Source organism: Elgaria multicarinata, chromosome 20 (genome assembly GCF_023053635.1).
Source record: "Elgaria multicarinata webbii isolate HBS135686 ecotype San Diego chromosome 20, rElgMul1.1.pri, whole genome shotgun sequence".
In the NCBI taxonomy this organism is placed as follows: domain Eukaryota; kingdom Metazoa; phylum Chordata; class Lepidosauria; order Squamata; family Anguidae; genus Elgaria; species Elgaria multicarinata.
This window is the reverse complement of record NC_086190.1, coordinates 19,390,176-19,408,293: the sequence shown is the minus strand read 5'-3', so window position 1 is coordinate 19,408,293 and position 18,118 is coordinate 19,390,176. Positions and strand designations below refer to the sequence as shown.

General features: G+C 57.1%; 2 protein-coding genes across 2 annotated transcripts in view; one reads left to right on the top strand and one right to left on the bottom strand.

Annotated features, from left to right (window-relative positions):
* Nucleotides 1-1,952: 1,952 nt before the first annotated feature.
* LDLRAD2 (low density lipoprotein receptor class A domain containing 2) lies at nucleotides 1,953-6,198 on the top strand. The gene is made up of 5 exons (XM_063145471.1): nucleotides 1,953-2,052; nucleotides 4,542-5,012; nucleotides 5,109-5,258; nucleotides 5,588-5,722; nucleotides 5,815-6,198. Exons 1-5 carry the CDS (start codon nucleotides 1,953-1,955, stop codon nucleotides 6,036-6,038), a joined length of 1,080 nt encoding a protein of 359 aa, XP_063001541.1. The 3' UTR covers nucleotides 6,039-6,198.
* A 2,306-nt stretch (nucleotides 6,199-8,504) lies between these two features.
* HSPG2 (heparan sulfate proteoglycan 2) overlaps nucleotides 8,505-18,118 on the bottom strand; it is a 76,941-nt gene continuing 67,327 nt past the window's right edge. The window contains exons 81-100 of the mRNA XM_063145351.1: nucleotides 17,560-17,676; nucleotides 17,301-17,318; nucleotides 16,686-16,770; nucleotides 16,182-16,326; nucleotides 15,955-16,054; nucleotides 15,103-15,212; nucleotides 14,719-14,827; nucleotides 13,978-14,076; nucleotides 13,660-13,881; nucleotides 13,194-13,438; nucleotides 12,843-13,014; nucleotides 12,524-12,646; nucleotides 11,788-11,844; nucleotides 11,371-11,446; nucleotides 10,994-11,072; nucleotides 10,436-10,477; nucleotides 10,031-10,101; nucleotides 9,859-9,942; nucleotides 9,418-9,521; nucleotides 8,505-8,791 (exon numbers count right to left, since the gene is read on the bottom strand). Coding sequence (XP_063001421.1) covers nucleotides 8,619-8,791; nucleotides 9,418-9,521; nucleotides 9,859-9,942; nucleotides 10,031-10,101; nucleotides 10,436-10,477; nucleotides 10,994-11,072; nucleotides 11,371-11,446; nucleotides 11,788-11,844; nucleotides 12,524-12,646; nucleotides 12,843-13,014; nucleotides 13,194-13,438; nucleotides 13,660-13,881; nucleotides 13,978-14,076; nucleotides 14,719-14,827; nucleotides 15,103-15,212; nucleotides 15,955-16,054; nucleotides 16,182-16,326; nucleotides 16,686-16,770; nucleotides 17,301-17,318; nucleotides 17,560-17,676 — 2,231 coding nt within the window. The 3' untranslated portion in view covers nucleotides 8,505-8,618. The remainder of the gene's footprint in view (nucleotides 8,792-9,417; nucleotides 9,522-9,858; nucleotides 9,943-10,030; nucleotides 10,102-10,435; nucleotides 10,478-10,993; nucleotides 11,073-11,370; nucleotides 11,447-11,787; nucleotides 11,845-12,523; nucleotides 12,647-12,842; nucleotides 13,015-13,193; nucleotides 13,439-13,659; nucleotides 13,882-13,977; nucleotides 14,077-14,718; nucleotides 14,828-15,102; nucleotides 15,213-15,954; nucleotides 16,055-16,181; nucleotides 16,327-16,685; nucleotides 16,771-17,300; nucleotides 17,319-17,559; nucleotides 17,677-18,118) is intronic.

Sequence of the window (18,118 nt, the reverse complement as noted above, 5' to 3'; positions counted from 1 at the left end):
TGCAGGAGAATAACAAGATAAGAAAAAGGAAAGAAAAACAGTAAAAGTGGTGGAGGAGGGGGAACGTCAGTGCCGTAGAGTTGAAATCAGAAACGTTGGGCGATATTTTGAGCCCTGTTTCAGCGTTATTCGGCCTCGAGTGCATTGTTTCTAATGCAATCAATTTCAAAAGCACATGGAAGCACAAAGAGAAAGTTATTAAAGCAGAGCAAGACTATTGGGACTAATGAGAAGGTTCGTTAAAATACGCCTCCGCTTAGGGGAGAAGAAAAATGCACGCTTCCTGCGATTCCGGCATATTGTTTGTCTGTTGCAGCAAAAACAACAAATCATTTCGTAGCACTTTAAAAGACAAACACATTTAGGGCACGATCCTATGCATGGTTAGGTAGGGTGATCGTATGAAAAGGAGGACAGGGCTCCCGTGTCTTTAACAGTTGCACTGAAAAGGGGATTTCAGCAGGTGTCATTTGTATATATGGAGAACCTGGTGAAATTCCCTCTTCATTATAACAGTTAAAGCCCTGCCCTCTTTTGTATCTGGCCTTGCTAGGCAGGGCTCCTGCAGCTTTAACTGTTGATGAAAAGGGCATCTCACCAGGTGCAGCATGCATACAAATGACACCTGCTGAAATTCCCTTTTCTAGACAACTGTTAAAGAAACAGGAGCCCTGTCCTCCTTTTCATAGGGTCACTCTAGGCAGGAAAAAGTCCTACAAATCCCAGCTTGTCCTGGCTGGAAGTTATAGGTCTTTCCCCTCCCTGTCTAAACATGCATAGTTTTGCACCCTTATTTGAGGCATAAAAGCTCCAGCGGATGCCGTCCACTTCATCAGATGCAATTCTTTCCGCAGAGTTTGTTGCTGCCTGTGTGACGTCAGAGGAAGCACTTTGGATGGATGCATTTGTCCAAACCCATATTGGAATTTCTTGCTATTCTTAATTTTGCTTTTTTGTTTGTTTGCAGGTTTGCCAAGACTCCAGGATTGCTGCAAACAGCGCCAGCTCCAGGTTTTGGGGAGCTCAAAGGCAAGACACCCTCCCTGAGCCTCACTGCCATGGTCACCAGCTGCTATTCCACCTCCTCCTTCTTCCCAACGTGGCCATCGCTTGCTTGACAGGTGGAGAACCAGGGAGCAAGGAGGCCGTGGTGGGCGTCCCCTGCTCATCCGTCTCACCACCACCGTTGTCTGGGCCGGAGCAGAGGGCAGCTGAACAAGCAGGTTGCAAGGCGGAGAGGCAGGGGAGTGTTGTCAGAGGGCCCCTGCTGGCGTGTGGGCCCTTGGCAGGTGCCCCACCGAGCCGACCCTTGACGCCACCCTTGAGTCTGCAGGACTTATTGAAATGAGTGCCGAGGTGGGGCGTCCGCCCTCCCCAAACGCTGCCGCAGCCGCGGAGCCCCTCGCTCTCTCGGTTCCTAGTTGGCTGGCTTTGATTTAAATGGACTAGGATGGATTTATTTCTATATCGCCACCCTGCGGCACGGCTTTGCCCAGAAAGCAGATGTGAGCGGCTTGCCCCCGTCGCGACGCCAGCTGGCTCGAGATTCCGGCACGGCTTTAGGTTTAATGGCATGACAGGGTGCTTTGCGTTGCTCCATCAAACTCCCATCATCCCCATGGCAACTGAGCCGTGCACACAGCGGTGGCAAAAGCGGAGGTGAAGCAGGACAAAAGTCAAGCTGCTGGAGCCATTGTGCCCCAAGTTTGCTTTTTTTAAATAAAAAATAATACACCCCCCCCCCCCCAGGATGAGACCTTGGGCAATAAGCTTGCAAACCTCTGCTTTTGTTCCTCTGCCAGGCAGTGCAAAAGCAATCTCCCGTTAGATTTGCTCATTAGGGGTTCAGTTCAGTCCTGCTTCTCACAGCTGTTACCGTTTGGAGCGGGTCCGCCTCTTCCCCCACCCTAGCTGGTGCAGGGCGACCTCCGAACAGAGGCTCAATGGCAAGGATGAGCAAAGAAAGCCAGGGAGGAGGCGGTTTGCTGGTGTGGGCAGCGAGGCTGCTTCTGCTGGACACCGTGGTCTTTGCGGTCTCGGCCATGCAGACAGGTAGGACTCAGTTTGCAGAGGGCTTCCTCAGTTTCCCTGCCTGCTAGGGCACCAATCTGCGGCCTGGGTTTAGAATGGCACTGGCCCCCAAAGTCAAATCTCTGTGATGGAGGTGGAGCTGGTGATGGGAACTGGAGTTAAAATGCTTGTGGGAAAGCCCAGGTGCCGTTACTTGGGCATCCCAGCAACCCCCTGCCTGCCTCTACGTCCACGTTGCTGGCATTGCAGAGTAATGACACAGCCCTGTTAACAGAAATGGGGATTGTAGGTGCTGAAGGTATCCAGCTGGTGGGCGTGAAGCTGGATTCCTCAGGAGAAGGAGAAGGCAGGGTTTCCACCTTGCGGCAACAGCTGCACGTCCCGTCCTGCAATTATCTTTTGAATGCAAAACATACGGAAAGAAATGCGGATTTGTGTTTAGCAGCTATAGATGCTATTATTTGGAGGTGAGGTGGTGGGAAGAGAGAACAAGGGTGAATGCTTTTGCAGCGGGTATCAAATAGTCACAGTAGGAAGCAGCTTAATGAGAAAACCTTTAGCTTTTCAAGACACGAAAGACACAGCAGGAAGCCAAGGGCGGGTGTGGCGAACTATGGTGCCACCACATGCATTTTGTAGCTTGTTTTTCTTCGCTTCCCTGCCAAGTGTCCTGTAAGATGTGGGTTGTGCCCTGATCGAAGGTATGCACGCTGCTTTCTCCTTTGGTCTCTTTGTTTTGTAGAGAAGTTGGGGGGGGGGGGAGAGAGAGAGACAACTCAGGGAGATCGTTTTAAAGGAGAGAGTGAAGAGAAAGGAAAAGGAGAAAGATTCACCCGCCTGCAGTTAAAAAGTTAGCATGGATCCCACATGGCAGGTTCAAATCCAGGTCTGGAAAGGATGCAGGCATCTGATATGGATGAACTCTATAACCTTTCTGCTCACTAAACCGCAAGGTCTCTTATTCATCCACCCCACAAAAGCTACTTTGAATGCTATAACTTTGAGCCTGATAAGCACTCGTCTCCTGAGAAAGCTCTCCAGATTTTTCAGTTTTCAGATAACCGTTTGGCTTGGCCTTGCTATTCCGAGGGACTGCTAAGGAGCACTGTGGTTTGGCATGGTTCACTCGCAGACAAAGAAGCCAAAATGAGCAAGTGCCAGAAAGTGCCTGCATCAACTTTCCCAGAAGCATGGAGAAACACCCCCGTCCTTGAACTAGTTTCTCATTGTTTTCACTCGCGCGTGTGAATTATATGGTGATAAACAGCAGCGGGAACTGGATGGCCAGAATTCCTGGATCCGGTGTGCTGCCTTTTATCGTCGTTTCTGGGTAATGTTCAAAAGGACTATTAAATAAAGGAGTGCCTCGTAATTGACGCTCTTTCAGGTTGTTAAAGACCGAGAGATTTATTGTGGCATAAACGTTCGCGGAAGCTTCTGCCACAATGAAATCTCTGAGCATCTAAGGCCTAAACTACATGCTCTAAGGTTAAATACGTAGCGTGCAGCTGATCCTCACCACCATTTTGTTTACTTTAGTGTAAGGATCCCTTCTCTCTACTGCTGATAAGTGCTTGGGTGACGAGTTTGAATGGAGTTGAGCGCAAGTTAACCGGAACAAGCAAAGGGAGAGAAACACTAAGCTGTACTAGCTGCCTTGCCCAAGAAATCTCCACAAAATCATTAAAAAAAAACCAGGACCAGCATCAAGGATAGGTTGGGCCCCCATCCCAGCCAGGGCCTGCTGGCAAGAGTCCCCTGGAGTTGCTGCTCCTCCTCCTCCTCTTCCCCATGCAACCTGCTCATTCACCTGCCTCTGGCTTTGGCCCAGGCCAGGGAGATGGTGAGGAGGAGAAGGAGGTGCAGCGGATGTCGCGGCCTGCCTGACTGTTGGCTCTCCGCCTGCCAAGCAAGCAAATGGGAGCCATGATGATCAGAGAGAGGAGCAGCAGCACTAGGAGTTGGTGACCATGGTGGTGAGGAGGTGGGCTCCCTGAGGGAGAGCGCCCATGCAGGGTGGGAGAGCGCCCATGCAACCTGGAGGCAGCACCGGTTGAACGTTTCCACCCTACAGCTGCAAGCAGCATACAGCTATCAAGAAGTCTTCGTGGAGGGAAGTTCTAACTAGAGCTATTAGCCGTGAGAGCTAAAGCAAAGCTCTGTTTCGAGTGTCCGTCAGTCTCGGAGTATCAGATGGCTGGGGATAAACCGAAAGCCGCAGCTGAGGCAAGATAGACTCACCTTGGTCCGCCCCAGCAGGGCCCTGGCTTCTTGTTTTCTTATCACAAGGAAGTGTCACAAATGCTAGCTGAGCCTTCACTGAGATGTTTACTTGGCCTGCGGGGTGCCAGGCCAGCTCTGTGGAGTTCTGCATCTTACAAGGAGCCTGCTAGATATCTCCGAGCAATGGCAGGGTGTTCGGAGAGAGGGTGCCCCACAGATCTGACTCCTCGCACCGAGTAGACGGCTCAGCATCTGACATGCTTGTTCTCTCTCTCCCCTCACCACAGTGAGTTTGGTCGATTTCTGTGGCCAGACCCTCCGAGGGGATGGGATGGTGTTAACGTCCCACCGAGACTCCCGGCGCTACTACTTTGTGGTCCCTGGCACAGACTGCCAGCTCGCCCTGCAGGCTGCGTCCCCCAGAGACAAGGTCCAGTTCCAGTTCCGCTTCTTCCTGGTGTACAGCATGCTGCGCTTGCCTTCCAGCACGCCTCCGGGAGCCAGTGAGGGCCACCCCCCTGCAAGCTCCCCCCAGCCCCACAGGCAGCAGGACACCCCCGCCCCTTGCACCTCAGGCTCCTATCTGCAGTTCTATGACGGCAAGGACCACACCGCCAAGCCGCTGGGGACCCCGCTGTGCGGGAAGAGCATCCCTAGGCCCATCCTGTCCACCGGCAGCTTCCTGACGCTGCGGCTCGTGACCCGCGGCCAACAGCCTCGCGTGGACTTTGTTGGCGACTTCACCTCCCTCCGAACTGGTAAGGCAGGAGCAGCCTCAGCGGGGGGGGGGGGGGCCTCGGGCGGAGCAAGGCACGCCGCTCTGCCCTGCTGCATTCGCTCTTTTGCCCTTGCAGGGCTGAACGCGTCGGCTTGCAGTGCGGAGTCGTACTTCCCCTGCCGCAACGGCAAGTGCATCCCGTCCGGCCTCGTGTGCGATGGAAGCAACGTGGACAACTGCGGGGATGGGACAGACCAGAACGTCCAGCCTCCCGCCTGGTGCAAAGGTCAGTGTGGCTGTGGAAGGGTGTGGGCGTGTGACGGAGCGGCCCCTTCTTGCTCACCGCCTTCAAAGGGAAGCACGGGTGGGAAAAGGGGACTTGCTGGCTGAGGAACGGATCTCACAATCTCTGCTGCCGAGGACGGAGCAGGCTGGAGGCAGCACAGGGCAGTGTGCAGGGGCAGCCTTGTGTCTGTCACACGTACCCGAGGCAGTGGCCTCTTAAGGTCCTTGGGAAAGAGAGGTGGGCGAACGTCCTGCTTGGGTGTTCTCCGCAGCCAGGAAGCACAGGGGCGACTCCTAACGTGCTATTGACTCGTGTCCCTCTTTTCCCAGGCTCAGCCACCCCTTTGCCACCCCTGCATCCCGAGGCTTCTTCTGCAGCTAGTGTCCTCCCAAGTCAGGTGACCTGCGCAGGACTCCAAGACAGCCAGCTCCTGCCCCCGGGCATGGCCACCTGGGACAAAGCAGGTACTCTCTCCCGGGCAACCTCAAGGGGCTGGATGTGGGGGCGCAAGGCGGGGTGGCATCGCCTGCCCCTCATTGCTTCTCTTCTTCAGCAGACAAACAGAAGCCTGTCTTCATCTCGCTGGCCGCCATCTTAGGCGCGGCCTTGCTGTGCTGGTGCTGCTGGAACCCAGGCTGGTTCGTTTGGAGAGTCGGTGCCTGCAGGTACCTGCCTGGCTGCAATTCCGTCTGCGCCGCCTGCCACCTCTGCACCCGCAGCTGCGCCCGCCGAGAGCCAGCCAAGGTGACCCCGCATGCCAGCGCCGAACCACCCGTGTGACGTGCCCGTCGTACGGGAAGGGGGAACAGGGCCATGGGGCTCCGTTTCAGAGCATGGGATAGAAAGACGTAGGTAGCGGAGACACGGTGGAGCTAAGCAGACAAGACACCTGCTGGAGCTGCATAACCGCTGATCTCCCAGAGACAGAAGATGGCAGGAAAATCAGCTCCTCTCGGCAATAGCGTTGGTTGTAAATGACCCGAGTGCTCCAGCAGCACAGAGGGCCTCTCCCCTGCTCTGGGCCTGCCCCGACCTCTCTAAAGAGCCCTTCCCTCTTAAACGAACAAAGAGTGTGGTAGGTACCAAGTTAGGCCCCTTGTCTGGATGCGGTTCCAGACAACCAACGGGGAATGTTAAGCTTCCAAACGTGAGTATTTTAGATCACCGGGGACCATCCTTCTTCAGCCAAGGACCACCAGAGGAGCCTGCTTGACCATAACATGGAAAAGGCCTAATGCGAAAACCTTTCTTCCCCCTAATTGGAACATTGATCACTGAAGACAGAACACGAGTGGAAAATAAAATCAATCCAGCCGGGGCCGTGGGGTTCTTCTGGTTGTGCAGCTGAGTCACCGGCCCTGGTAGGTCCGAAGACAGACCAAAGCCCAGTACTGCATTTCTCTTCCCCCTTTTCCCTTCCACCCAGCCCTGCTCCTCGTCTTGTTCTCCCCTCATCCCAAGTGATTGCAACGCTGCCTCCGTCGAGCGTGGTTAAGGAAGGGAGCCCGAGAACATGGGGTTCAGCACCATTTATTTAAGAAAAAAAGAAGAACAAATGGGGGGCAGCGAAGGAAGCAAAGACAAAAATGGGTTCCAGAGCCCCTTGAGCGCTGTGTGGCGTCTCCCGGACAGGAGTATAATTCTGACCCTGGAAGGAAGTGGGTGAGGCGGAGCAACGGATGCTGGTCACGAAGGCTCACCGGGGGCCCAGCCAAAGCTATAGCCACAAAACGGGGAAGCCTGGCTGGCGTGCCACCTTCCGAGCCCAAGACGTGGCGGATGAAGCCCCAGTGTCCTGCTTGGCGCTGGCACCGTGTGCGGGAACAACGCCCCAGGCAGTCTGATGAGGGAAGGAGGGGGTCGTGTTGGCCAAAGACCAAGCTCTGCTCCTCCTCGGTGTCTCGGGGCTGACTGGAGGGAGGGGCAGAGACCCCTTTCCCCCGTTGCGGAAGGTTCCTTGCGCCTCTTTGTCTCCTGGTAGAGAACTCCCCTCGTTGAACTGCCGGACGGGAACTCCTGCCGTCCAGCTCACGGCACAGAGGGCAGGGAGGAGCTGTGGGCAGGGAGGGGAGGAAGGAAGAAAGGAAGGAAGGAAGGGGGCAGCTCCCCTGCTAAGCAGACAGCACGGCACCTGTTCCCGCCCTGCCCAGGGAAAGGAACAGTCCAATTTTCTGAAAGGTTGATGAGAGACGCAAAGACGCTTGCCAGGCGGGGCAGGGGGAGATCCGGCCGCAGCAGGGTCTCACTCGGGTGGCCCCGGCAGCCGCTCCTTCTCTCGCCCTGGCAGCACCTGGGGCCAGGGGTGAGGGGCTGCAGCACGGGACCGTGGGCCGCCACAGAGCACCCTGGAGGGCTCCACACTGAATAAGGCACTGAAGGAGCTTTAGAGTTGTGGCGAAGTGTGGAGTGGGGCAGCAGCAGCGGCCCGGCCCATCTCTGCCTTGCGGCCTGTGGACGCAGGTGCTCTTGCCACGGGACGCGCCCTGTCCCAGCCGTACGCAGAGTTCTGGCTTTTCACCTGCAGCAGGCAGCGCTGAGAATCAGGCGGGCCAGGGGTGGAGCCCTGATCTCCAAGTCCGGAGAGCCCAAGGGGTCAAAAATCCAGCTGTCGAGATGGGACATCACTACAAACACAGAAAGCTCTCAACTCCTCACTGAGAAGCGCCACTCATGCTGCGGGGAGCGGTAGAAAGAGACTTCCCTTCCCCTCCGCCGGCCCGGCATGCGGGCAGCAGGCTGCTGAGGGATGGGGGCAGCGGCTCCTCGCTTCACTCCCCCTCCCCCCGGCAAAAAAATCCCTCCTCATAGAGCCCTTATATCTTTGGTCATGGCTTGCCTGGCCCAGCCTAGCAGCTGAAGCAGAGGAGCCACGTGGTCACCTCGCCCACCCCGTGGCCTCAGGCGTGTCTTCACTCTTATGAGCAAGAGGCGAGATAGCACACCCTCTCTCCTGCCCCCACCTCCAGCATCCAAGGCACTCTGCACACGCTCCTCCGGCCATTCCTGGAAGTCCTCATCCGACACAGCGCTGTCCAAGGCCCCTTCGCGCGGGAGCAGCTCTCCAGTCCTTCGTGTCCACTGTGCCGTCTCTGTCCTTCCTCGTGGGGGCTGGGGAAGGGGGGGGCAGGCCACGCGTGGCCCCACCGGTCTGTCACTTACACAAAAACACAAACCAACTCCCTCCCCCCCCCTCCACTTTTTGGTAGCAGCAAAGCACCATTTTTTCCTGTGTTCCTTTCTTTTAAAAAAAATTCATAATAATAATTATAATAATAATAAAATAATAATAATAACAGATGTCTCTCAATTGGCCTGATGACGACAAACGACAGCGAGGAGCGTGGGCGAGGCGAGCCTGGCCTATGAAGGGCACTCCTGGATGTTCAGGGCGGCCTCCGAGTGATGCTGCAGGTCCACCGGCTGCTGAGGCTGCTGGCCCGGCCTGTCGTTGACCAGCACCACGTTCTTAATGCACCCCGTGATTCCTGAGACGTACTTTCCTGCCGTCAGAGTCTGGATGTCGGGGGCTCCCCCTGTGCAGAGGAAACGATGGAGCCGTCAGTCCAGCTGCTCCCTCTCACCAGAAGGACACCCAAAGATCCAGGTGTCGGGCTGGAAGAGGCTTTCTACCCTTTGCTCTGTACCAAGACGTTGCTTTTTGCCTTCATCACCAGCGCGGCCTCCCTTGCTGTGGGCCATGATCTGGTACACACGTAATGACAACCAAGGGTAGGGGTTGAGTGTGGGTTATTGTTGAATCGTGGGTTGTCGTTACATGTGAAACGTGCTCTATGGTTTAACTATGGGTTGATAACCATGAACAAATCAGAGTTCACAACCCAACAACAAGCCATGGATTCTCTTCCTGGGTTGTTCATAGTAAACCATATTGCAGAGTTCGCACATAACAACAAGCCATGATTGAACAAAAACTCATAAACTGGATTGTCGTTACATGTGAATCAGGCCAATGAATGGGACTGCTAGAAAGGAAATTAAAAATGATACAATTCCACCCCCCACCCACCCCCACAAGTCCACATTCCTAACCTCCACACATCCAAGCTCCCATTGTCTTGGACATGACATCCACAAACCACCAGCAGGATTGTGGCCCTTTAGGCGGGTCCAGCTTGCTTGGGGGGAAAAAATCACTTACCTAGATACACTCGACCTTTGGTGTTCACCATGACATTCTTGCCGGAAGATTCCCCGGTTATCATCTCTTCACCGTCTACCTGAAGGAAGCCTTTTCTTCCTTCCCTGAAAAAGAAACAGGACAGTGTGTCAGAAAAACCTGAAATGGCTTTGACTGAGGTGGGGTAAACGAGTGTGGAGAAAGAGGTGCGCATGTGACTATATGTACTGCCCGCAGGAACCGAATTGCAGGTCTAGCTAGAGGACACCCCAGAGCTTCCATAGGGGAATCTTTACTTGCAGCACACAAATTGCTCTTTGTTCTGGTCTGGTTTCTTCACTGTGCTGGGATTGCCCATTCTTGGTAGGGCCTGTGCCTTTCTCCACCCCATAAGCTGTGGGGTCGCTCTACTAGGCAGGGCCAAAGCACATTTCCCACACATCTCCCCACTGCTCCCCTCACCGGATAGCCGTCACTCTGTGCCACTCGCCGTCATCCACAGGGTCTTCAGAGAGGATGTTCGCTTCCCCGCTCCCTAGTTGGTAACTGCAGAAGACACACGGCCAGCGTCAGAGAACAGGCCGTTCCATCGTCTGGCGCAATGTAAGGGGACGGTTGGGTCTACTTCACTTACCTGAACACCAGGTGCCCGTCCTTCAGTCCAAGGCTGATGAAATCCTTTGCTTTGCCGCTTTGCCCTTCCTCCTGCGACAGAGATCAGAGCATTGTGTGACCGTTTTGGCCGTTCTGCACCTTAGGAGATGGTACCGCAGCTCAACCAGCAAGGTCAGTGGGGAGTCTGAAGGCCTTGGAACAAATGGGTGCTCTCCCGGTGACCTCAGCCCCATAACTCACCGGCCCACTCAGAACCCTGGAGCCTTCCTGAGAGCTTCTGGAGGCCCGTTCAACACCACCACAGCGAGCTCTTAGGACGTTTGCCATGCTTGGGTTAGCAAGTCCCATGCTCCATTCCCCCAGCCACCCCTTCCAACCCCATCATGCATTTTAGGATTCTCTTCACTCTGCCACAAATAAATACCTTGTTAGCAACATACTGCTCAACACCCGCCTCCCTGGTTGCCTGGAAAGAGACAGAGGGAGCAAAAGCCATGCCCGTCAGAGGCGCAACAGCAAAGCCGCATGCCTGATAGTGAGGCCGCAACCCGCCCGGAGATGGGCAAGCAGCGGAGGTGTGCCTTAGCAACAGCGGTGCAATCGGGGTCCGTGGGGCGTGCACAGCCTCCTGATGCTAGGCAGAAGCACCCCACAAGCTCATGATGCAAATGCATGCGCAGGCAGCATCCTTTGCGAGCCCACAGCGTCTTGCAGCAACCCACATGCAATGGCACAACAGCCGGACTCTTCAGTGCAAACCGAATCCCCCCTCTGCCGCCCAGCAGAATGGGGAGCAGCTGGCCCAGAACTTCTCTGAGGGTCTCTCTAGCCCTGCCAAAGGGGCCAAGATGTCATGGCACAACCTAGACTCCCCCACGGCGTGGATCCACTTTCTCATGCCCCACGTCTTCAGTCCCCGTCCGCACCACGTCGCTCCACCACAGCCCAGCTCCATTGACTTCACGCCCTCTCATCCACTCACCACGCCTTGCCAGAGGAGGAGCCCGCTGGGAGAGTTGGTGCGCACTTCCAGCTCAATCGTCTCCGGTGCGTCAGGGAGGCTGTAACAGAGAGAGAAATGGCGGTGGGGACCCTTCCCTGCACGAGGAAGGGGCAGGTGAAACCAGGCCCCTCCAGCATGGGACTCTGATGGCAGAATCACCGCACACCCAGCCTGTCCGGAGCCCCACAGCTAAAGAGGTCCCACTTGTCTCCCAGTAGCTCTGACAGCCGGGCGGTCCGCCCTCCCCTGAGCTCTCTGGCTCCTCCCAGTGTGACTGGCACTTTTGCCCATGCCACTCAGGACAGTCACGGCGTGTGGAGGGTGCCCACGGTCACGGTGCCAGTGGCGACTCTCACCTCCTGGGGAAAGCATGCCGTGGGAGGGCCACGTAGCCGCCGTCGTGGAAATAGGCGCCGTATTGCCCTGGAGCATCTGGAAGATTGAAAAAAAGAGGTGGGCTTGAGTTGGGGTCTACAAAATGATCCCAGCACCCACTGTGGTGGCTGCAGGAGCCCGAGGGGAGAGAAGGGGGTAGTTTGGGTGGGTGGGGGAGCCGAGCTGAAGCCGGTGTGTGTGTGTGTGTAGCAAACTGCTTACACCACGAGCCATTAGTGGCTCTGACATAGATGCTGGACAATGTGCCGGTCTGCGTGGGCCCCACCCACAGAGATGTCTTCACACCTGCCCTGCCACAAGTTTGGGGACAGAATTTTGGCTCCCCCCACCCACCCCAGAACAAGATGTGGATGGAGCCCAGAGGGAGCCCCACATACCGTTCCCCCCGCTGCCCTCAGGAGTCCACTCGCCATTCAATCGGTGCGACGATTCTTCTGCGGGGCAAAGAAACAGGCACAGACTTTTACATCGGGGGATGGACGGACGGAATCCCAGTCTAGCCCTCTGTGTTCCCCCAGACACACACACCCCAGCCAATCTTCTCCCTGCTCCCGGGCATTCTAGATGGCTGATCTAAGCCTTCGTTGCCGGCAGTGAGAGCTTTCAGCTACAAAAGGCTTGTATTTTGGAGGCATCTTGGCCCCGCCCCACCCTGCCCACTCTCACAATCTCACCCCCAAGAGCTTCCTCAAAGCCAAACGTGTCCCTCCGGCTGAAAGAGGGTCACTCTCCTGCTTTGCCCAGTTGTGGGGGAGAACAACGCCTGCCCCACAAGGCTGCTCCTGCCTGCTCTGCCATCATCGCCGACTTTTTGGCACCAAATAAAAACATTCCTTTTTGCCCAGGCCGCCTTTAACGTCTTAATACGTTAGAATTTTACAATGTGCGATTTGATTCGGTTTTTAAACCGGAGTGTCGTGTTTTCGTTCAGCTCGCTGGTCGAAGAGTTGTCGTTTTTGATTCGTTGTGTAATTTTGTCGCCGCGTTCTTTTCAGATTAAGTCTGGCTTGTTTTCCATGCGGTCGACCCAGCCCTGGGATCCCTCCGGATGAAGGGTGGCATCTCAATCTTAGAAGGCAATCAATAGAACTAATAAACAGCCCTTGACCTTACCGTGTTCACAGTACGAACCCAAGAAGCCCGGGGGGCAGATGCAGCTCACGTCTGTACAGGTGCCGCCGTTGAGGCAGGGATGTTGGAGCCGGCACTGAGCTTCACGCGCCTCGCAGCGCTCCCCTGTGGAGAGGCACAAAGACCCTGCCGTCAAGAGGCGCGGAGCGGAGGAAGGCCTCTGCAGGGTGAGAGTTCTGGCCACATTGACCCCAGAACGGGCAAGCATGCGGTGTGTGTGTGTGTGGGAATTCTAGCCCTGGGGCAAGAAAAGCCACAGGGACGGGGACAGGCGGCTTCCACATCGCCACGGCTCTCTCACCCTTGTAGCCGTCCAGGCACAGGCACTGGAATTCGTACTCGCCGGTGAGCAGGCACTTGCCGCCGTGCTGGCAGGGCCGGCGGTCACACGGAGAGCTGTCGACGCACTGCGAGATGCCGCGGCTCTCCAGGAAGCTGTAAGAGATGTCCAGCTTCTTCCCGTTGATGGAGACCTGGAGGGGGAGAACGCCAGCGGCCTCAGATTCCGGTCGCAAGGCCCGGCTGAGAAGGAGGACGTGGGAGCCCCTTCCCTTCTTCCTGCCGTAGGGAATGTGCCGAGGAGTGGGGGAGCCCAGGGAGAGGCACCCCATTTCCTCTGCCCACAGCCCTCCTCCGATGCAGAGCGACCCACCTCCCCAACGCAGCCGTCAAAGTGGCTGGAGATGTTGGCCGGCGGCGGCAGCGTGACGGTGTCGTCCACGCCTCCCAGGTACATGGCCGTGCGGAGGTTGAGGCCCTGGCTCTTCCCTGGCGAGGACCTCTTGACGGGCCGCTCATCGTCCACTTGCAGGGTGCCATCCTTGTTGAGGCGTTCCGCCGTGATCCTGTGCCACTGCCCCAGCTCCAGGGGCTGTGCGCTCCGGAGGATGGCCATGCCTGGAAACAGGAGCGGAGAAAGGGCGGGAGGGAGGGCAGCTGGTTACCGGCGTTTGCTCGTGAGGCGGGGGAAAGGCTGCACGACTCGGGTGATTGGAAGCCTTCCCCTAGTTTGCAGAAAAAGCTGCCCAGGCCTTGGGCTGAAGTATTCCTCTAGGGAAGGAGAGAGTGCAGCTTGGAGGGGAGGGGAGGCACTCTCGCACGGGGAAGACCGCCCTCACCTGCTCCCAGCTCGTAGCGGAACTCCAAGTGCCCGTTGACCATGTTGAGCGAGACGAAGTCGGCCACCGGGGCTCCGTCCCCGCCGCTGAAGAGCACCAGGCCGTTGGGGGACAGCGGCTTGATCTCAATGTCCACGCGCAGCTCGTAGTGGATGTTGGTGAGGGGCGGGTAGGAGACGAAGGCGTCGCCCCCGTGGAAGTGAGGCGTGGTCACCGTGGCCCCTGTGGCAAAGAGGAGGCGGAAGAGGCGGGCAGGGTGAGCTAGTGCTCCGCACGGCCCTCTCGCTCCCACTGCCCCGTCACGCCGCCGCCACTCACCCGCCATGCACTTCTCCCCGTATTTGCCTAGGAGGCAGCGGCAGGAGTAGCCTTGCCCGGTGGCGTCGTTAATGCACGTGGCGTCCGGACCGCAGGCCTCTGTGAGGAGAGCGAGAGTTAGCTGGTCAAAGGCTGCGCGTGGCACAGGGCTAAGCCATGAGGGCACGCAGGGCGCCTTTCCCTGTTAGCTAAGCACTGCGCAAAGGAGGGGGAGCGGTCAGCACCAATCCAGGCTGCGCCCCTAGACCAGGAATCCCCAGATACTTGGGGTCAGCGGGCACCTTCGTTGTTGGGAGAGGATATTGTGTGGGCGCCCTGGCAAAATGGCTGCCACGGTGGGCATGGCCATTTACAAAAAGAGGTCATTTCCCAGAAGACAAACTGGGGGGCCTACAAGTGCACAGCAGAGGTGGAGCCTTAGCTCACAATGAGGAGCGGAAGGGATTGAAGTAAGCTTGCCCACTTGCGCTTCGAATCAGCCCACCCCCGTCCCCGCTAAGCCGAAGTCGGCTGCCTGGCACTGGGAACGACTGCTTGCTTGGCAGAGCGGCCGTTCACGCCACTGCGATCCAGCTGCTCCCTTCTCCGGCCACTCAAGGAGGCCCAGTGCCGTGCCACAGCTGTCCCGCTTGAGTTTGCGACAAGCCACACACTCTCTGAGCCCTGCCCTGCCCTGCGAAGCGCTGCGCCTGAGGTGATGGGGAGAATCCTGCACCTGCACCGGGGAGGCTCGCGCCTTACCTGGGTGGCAGCGCAGGGCCTGGGGGTGTTCGCAGTTGCTGCCGGCGAAGCCCTGCCGGCACTCGCACACGTAGCTGCTGCTCTCCGAGTCCCTGCAGACACCTCCGTTCTGGCCAGGGGAGAGAAGGGAAGGCAAGCAAGTACAGCCACTGGGTCAGGATTGCCGCAAGCTAAGGGAAAGTGGCGAGGTGCCACATCTACCTTTTTCCTCTTCCCTCTCCATCCCTTCTTCCTCATGTGTCATTTAAAAAAAAAAAAAAAGATTGTAAGCCTGCTAGCTGGGATTGTCTTGTTTTACCGATAGCTCTTAATCTGCTCCGGGAGCCTTTTTGGCTGCAGAATGGGCTAAAAAACACTTTAAATGAAGACAATCATAAATCCTACCTGGCATGGCCGGTCCTGGCACGTGGGGCAATTCGAGACGCCGTGGGCATGCAGGTCAAAATCCTTGAAGATCACCTCTTTGCCTTGGATGATCAGCTGCCGCACACATCCTAAGAGAGGGGGAAAGAATCAGTGAGGCTGGAGCCGTGGGGGAGAAAGCAGGTGAAGAGGAGAGAGATGCCAGTTGGCAGGGACTCCACGCCTGGCAAAACTGGACCGAAAAGTGCACAAACCGAAGAAACGCAGGCCTTCGGTTTGCAAATGAGAGACGGGATGGGAGAGCAGGCTGAGGCGGGTTGTGGGGTCGGACGGCCACTGCAGAGACCCGGATTTATACCTCTCCTCGGTCAGGATGTTCACTGGGTGTGACTCTGGGCCAGCCTCTCACTCAGCCTACCCCAGAGGGTTGTGGTGGGCATGAAACGGGTGGGGTTGACAGGACCATAAACTCTTTTGAGGAAGAGGTGCGATAAAAAAGTTAAGAAATAAGGAGCCCTACCTGCAGCCTTCTCCAAATGCCAGATGTATCGGGCTACAACTCCTATCATCTCCCAGCCAGGATTATGGGCCTTGTAGTCCAACATATCTGGAGAACTCTGGTTTGGGGAAGGCTGGAGGGTACCCTTGATAGGAATCACCCCTACTTGTTGTTTAGGGTAATACGTTTTGGGGGGAAACACACACGTCTCCTCTGGGTTAAGAGGAGGCCAACCTCTCCCAAAGGTGCTGGGGTGGGTGAGTTGCTTTCTTTGGGGCAAACGTGGTAGCATCCGTCCCGGCACACCCAAATCCCCAACCCCCGCCCACCCACAGCCAGCCATGGGAGTGTCATGGCGGCCGCAGAACTCTCACCGATGAAGCCGCTGCTGAGGCCTGTCTTTGTGACGGCGGCGTAGTTCGGGTATCCGCCCAGGTAAAGCCCCTCGTTGAGGTCCAGACCCTGGAATTTGCCCTGGGGAGACGCAGAAGGGGGAGTGTGAGCCCAGCGGTATCAGCAAGCACGGTCCCCCCATGTCCTCCCCAGGAAGAACTAGAGGAACAGACACCCCCCCGCCCTTTTCCTTAGGCCTGATGCTCACCTGGGACGTCCCGTTCACAGGGGGGTGGTTGTCTAACACGAGGGAGCCCTGGGTGAGGTTGCGGTAGAGCCGGATGGTGTGGAACTCTCCCAGCTTGATGATCGAAGGGTGGCGGATGGTGGCCATGCCGGACCCAGCGTCGAACCTGCAATTCCAGACAGCTCGGAAGGGCAAAACGCACCACCCCGCCCCCGAAGGCAGCCTTCCCCACTTGGCGTGGGGCTGCAACCCCCGGCAGCCACGCTAGCTGGGCGTCATGGGAGTTGCACCTGGAGGGCAACCCATGGTCTAACGGAAAGAGAAGTGAAAATGGGAGCGGCGGGGGACTGTCCTTTTGGGCTCCAGCCATCCAAAGCCTTTGAGACCAGCTCTGTGCTGCTGGGAACATGATGCAAAGACCCTGGACAGGAAGGGAGGCCCTTGTCCCAAGGCTGGCACCTGTCCGTCCGTCCGCCCGCAGGACCGACCAACCTCCCCACTTTTCAGCACCTCGCAGTGCCTCACCTGAGCTCCGGGCGGCCTCCCACCAGCCCAAAGGACACGAAATCGGTGCCTGTGTTCTTCTTCTGCCCGTTGTACACCAGCATCCCTGTCGAAAGCACAGCAGAGGGTCAGTGGGTCCCGTGGCACTTGCTGAGAGAAATGTTCAACCAAGCAACTGAAGACGACCCGGCTGAGCTCCCAGATCCATGCAGGGGCTGAGCCAAGAGCAAAGCATTGCTCAGCTTGCCCTTCTCACCCAAGCAAGCGGCTTGTCTGCAGTCAAGCCATGGAACCGGCGCATGGCACGGCCGGCCGGTGGCTCTTAAAGAGCCGGAGTGCATTTCATGGCCACACCGCACTTGCCAATGCCGCAGTTGGATAAGAGATCCCAGGATCCAACTGGTTCTCTTGTAGCTGGGATACAGCAACACGGGATTACGCAGGTGGAGGGAGGGAGCTTTTGAGCTATCATAGCAGCTCCCAGATATACTGGTTAGTTTGCAACCGGCTGCCGGCTGGACGTTGGGGCGGACACTCCTCACAACACACACACACAGTTCCGATGCTGAAAGGGTTAAGAGAGGCGCCTAGGACTGTCTGGAAAAGAAGCGGCAGCCCAGCACAGACGCAACTTACCTGAGTAAAGCATGAGAGCTGGAAAGGGGGAAGGGGGAGAGAGGACAAGAGGAGGGGGAGGAGAGGAAGAGATGGAGAGGAAGGCGAGAACAGAGCGTTGAGTGAGAGGAGGCGACAAAGAGAGAGGCCTCGGGGCCTCGGACAGCAACGAGAAAAGTGGGCTCAACCCCAGAAGGAACATGGCACACGTACGTCTGGGGGACCGGGAGCACCCCCCTGGCTGCCCCCCCCGCCCACTGGCCAAGCCCCCTCCTCTTACCGTCGGGCGTGTCGGGCCGGAAGGTGATCTCAATCGCGAACGTCTTGTAGGCGTCTTTCATGGTCGGCAGCGCCAGGTAGGACTGAGGATTCTGGGTAAAATAGGGCACCACTCGCTCTGCAGGCAAAGGAAAGGCAGGGGGGCTGAGGGTCTTCTGCTCTCTCCCCCTCCTAGGCCTGGAGACGCATTTGCCTCTAGGAAGCAGCCGCACTTGCACAGTTCTAGTCTCAGGAAGTATACGGGACCCCCGAACGGGCAGCCTTGGGCGGCGGCAGCCCCTTCGTTGCTGGCGGTGTTTCAGCAGAGGCTGGACGGCCTCCTGACGGGGTTGCTGTAGCCTGCCTTGAGCAGGGGGTTGGACTGGATGACCTCCAAGGGCCCCTTCCGACGATACGTTTCTCTGAACGAGACTCAACCAGGGGTGAACGGATGTGGCTTACGCCCACCCTACGCAGCGGCTTTAGACCAAGCTGGGTCCTTGGTCCCTCTTGGCCAGTATGGCCTCTTCTGGCTGGCAGCAGCACATGCCAAAGTCTCCAGCAGAGGCGGGTCTTTCCCA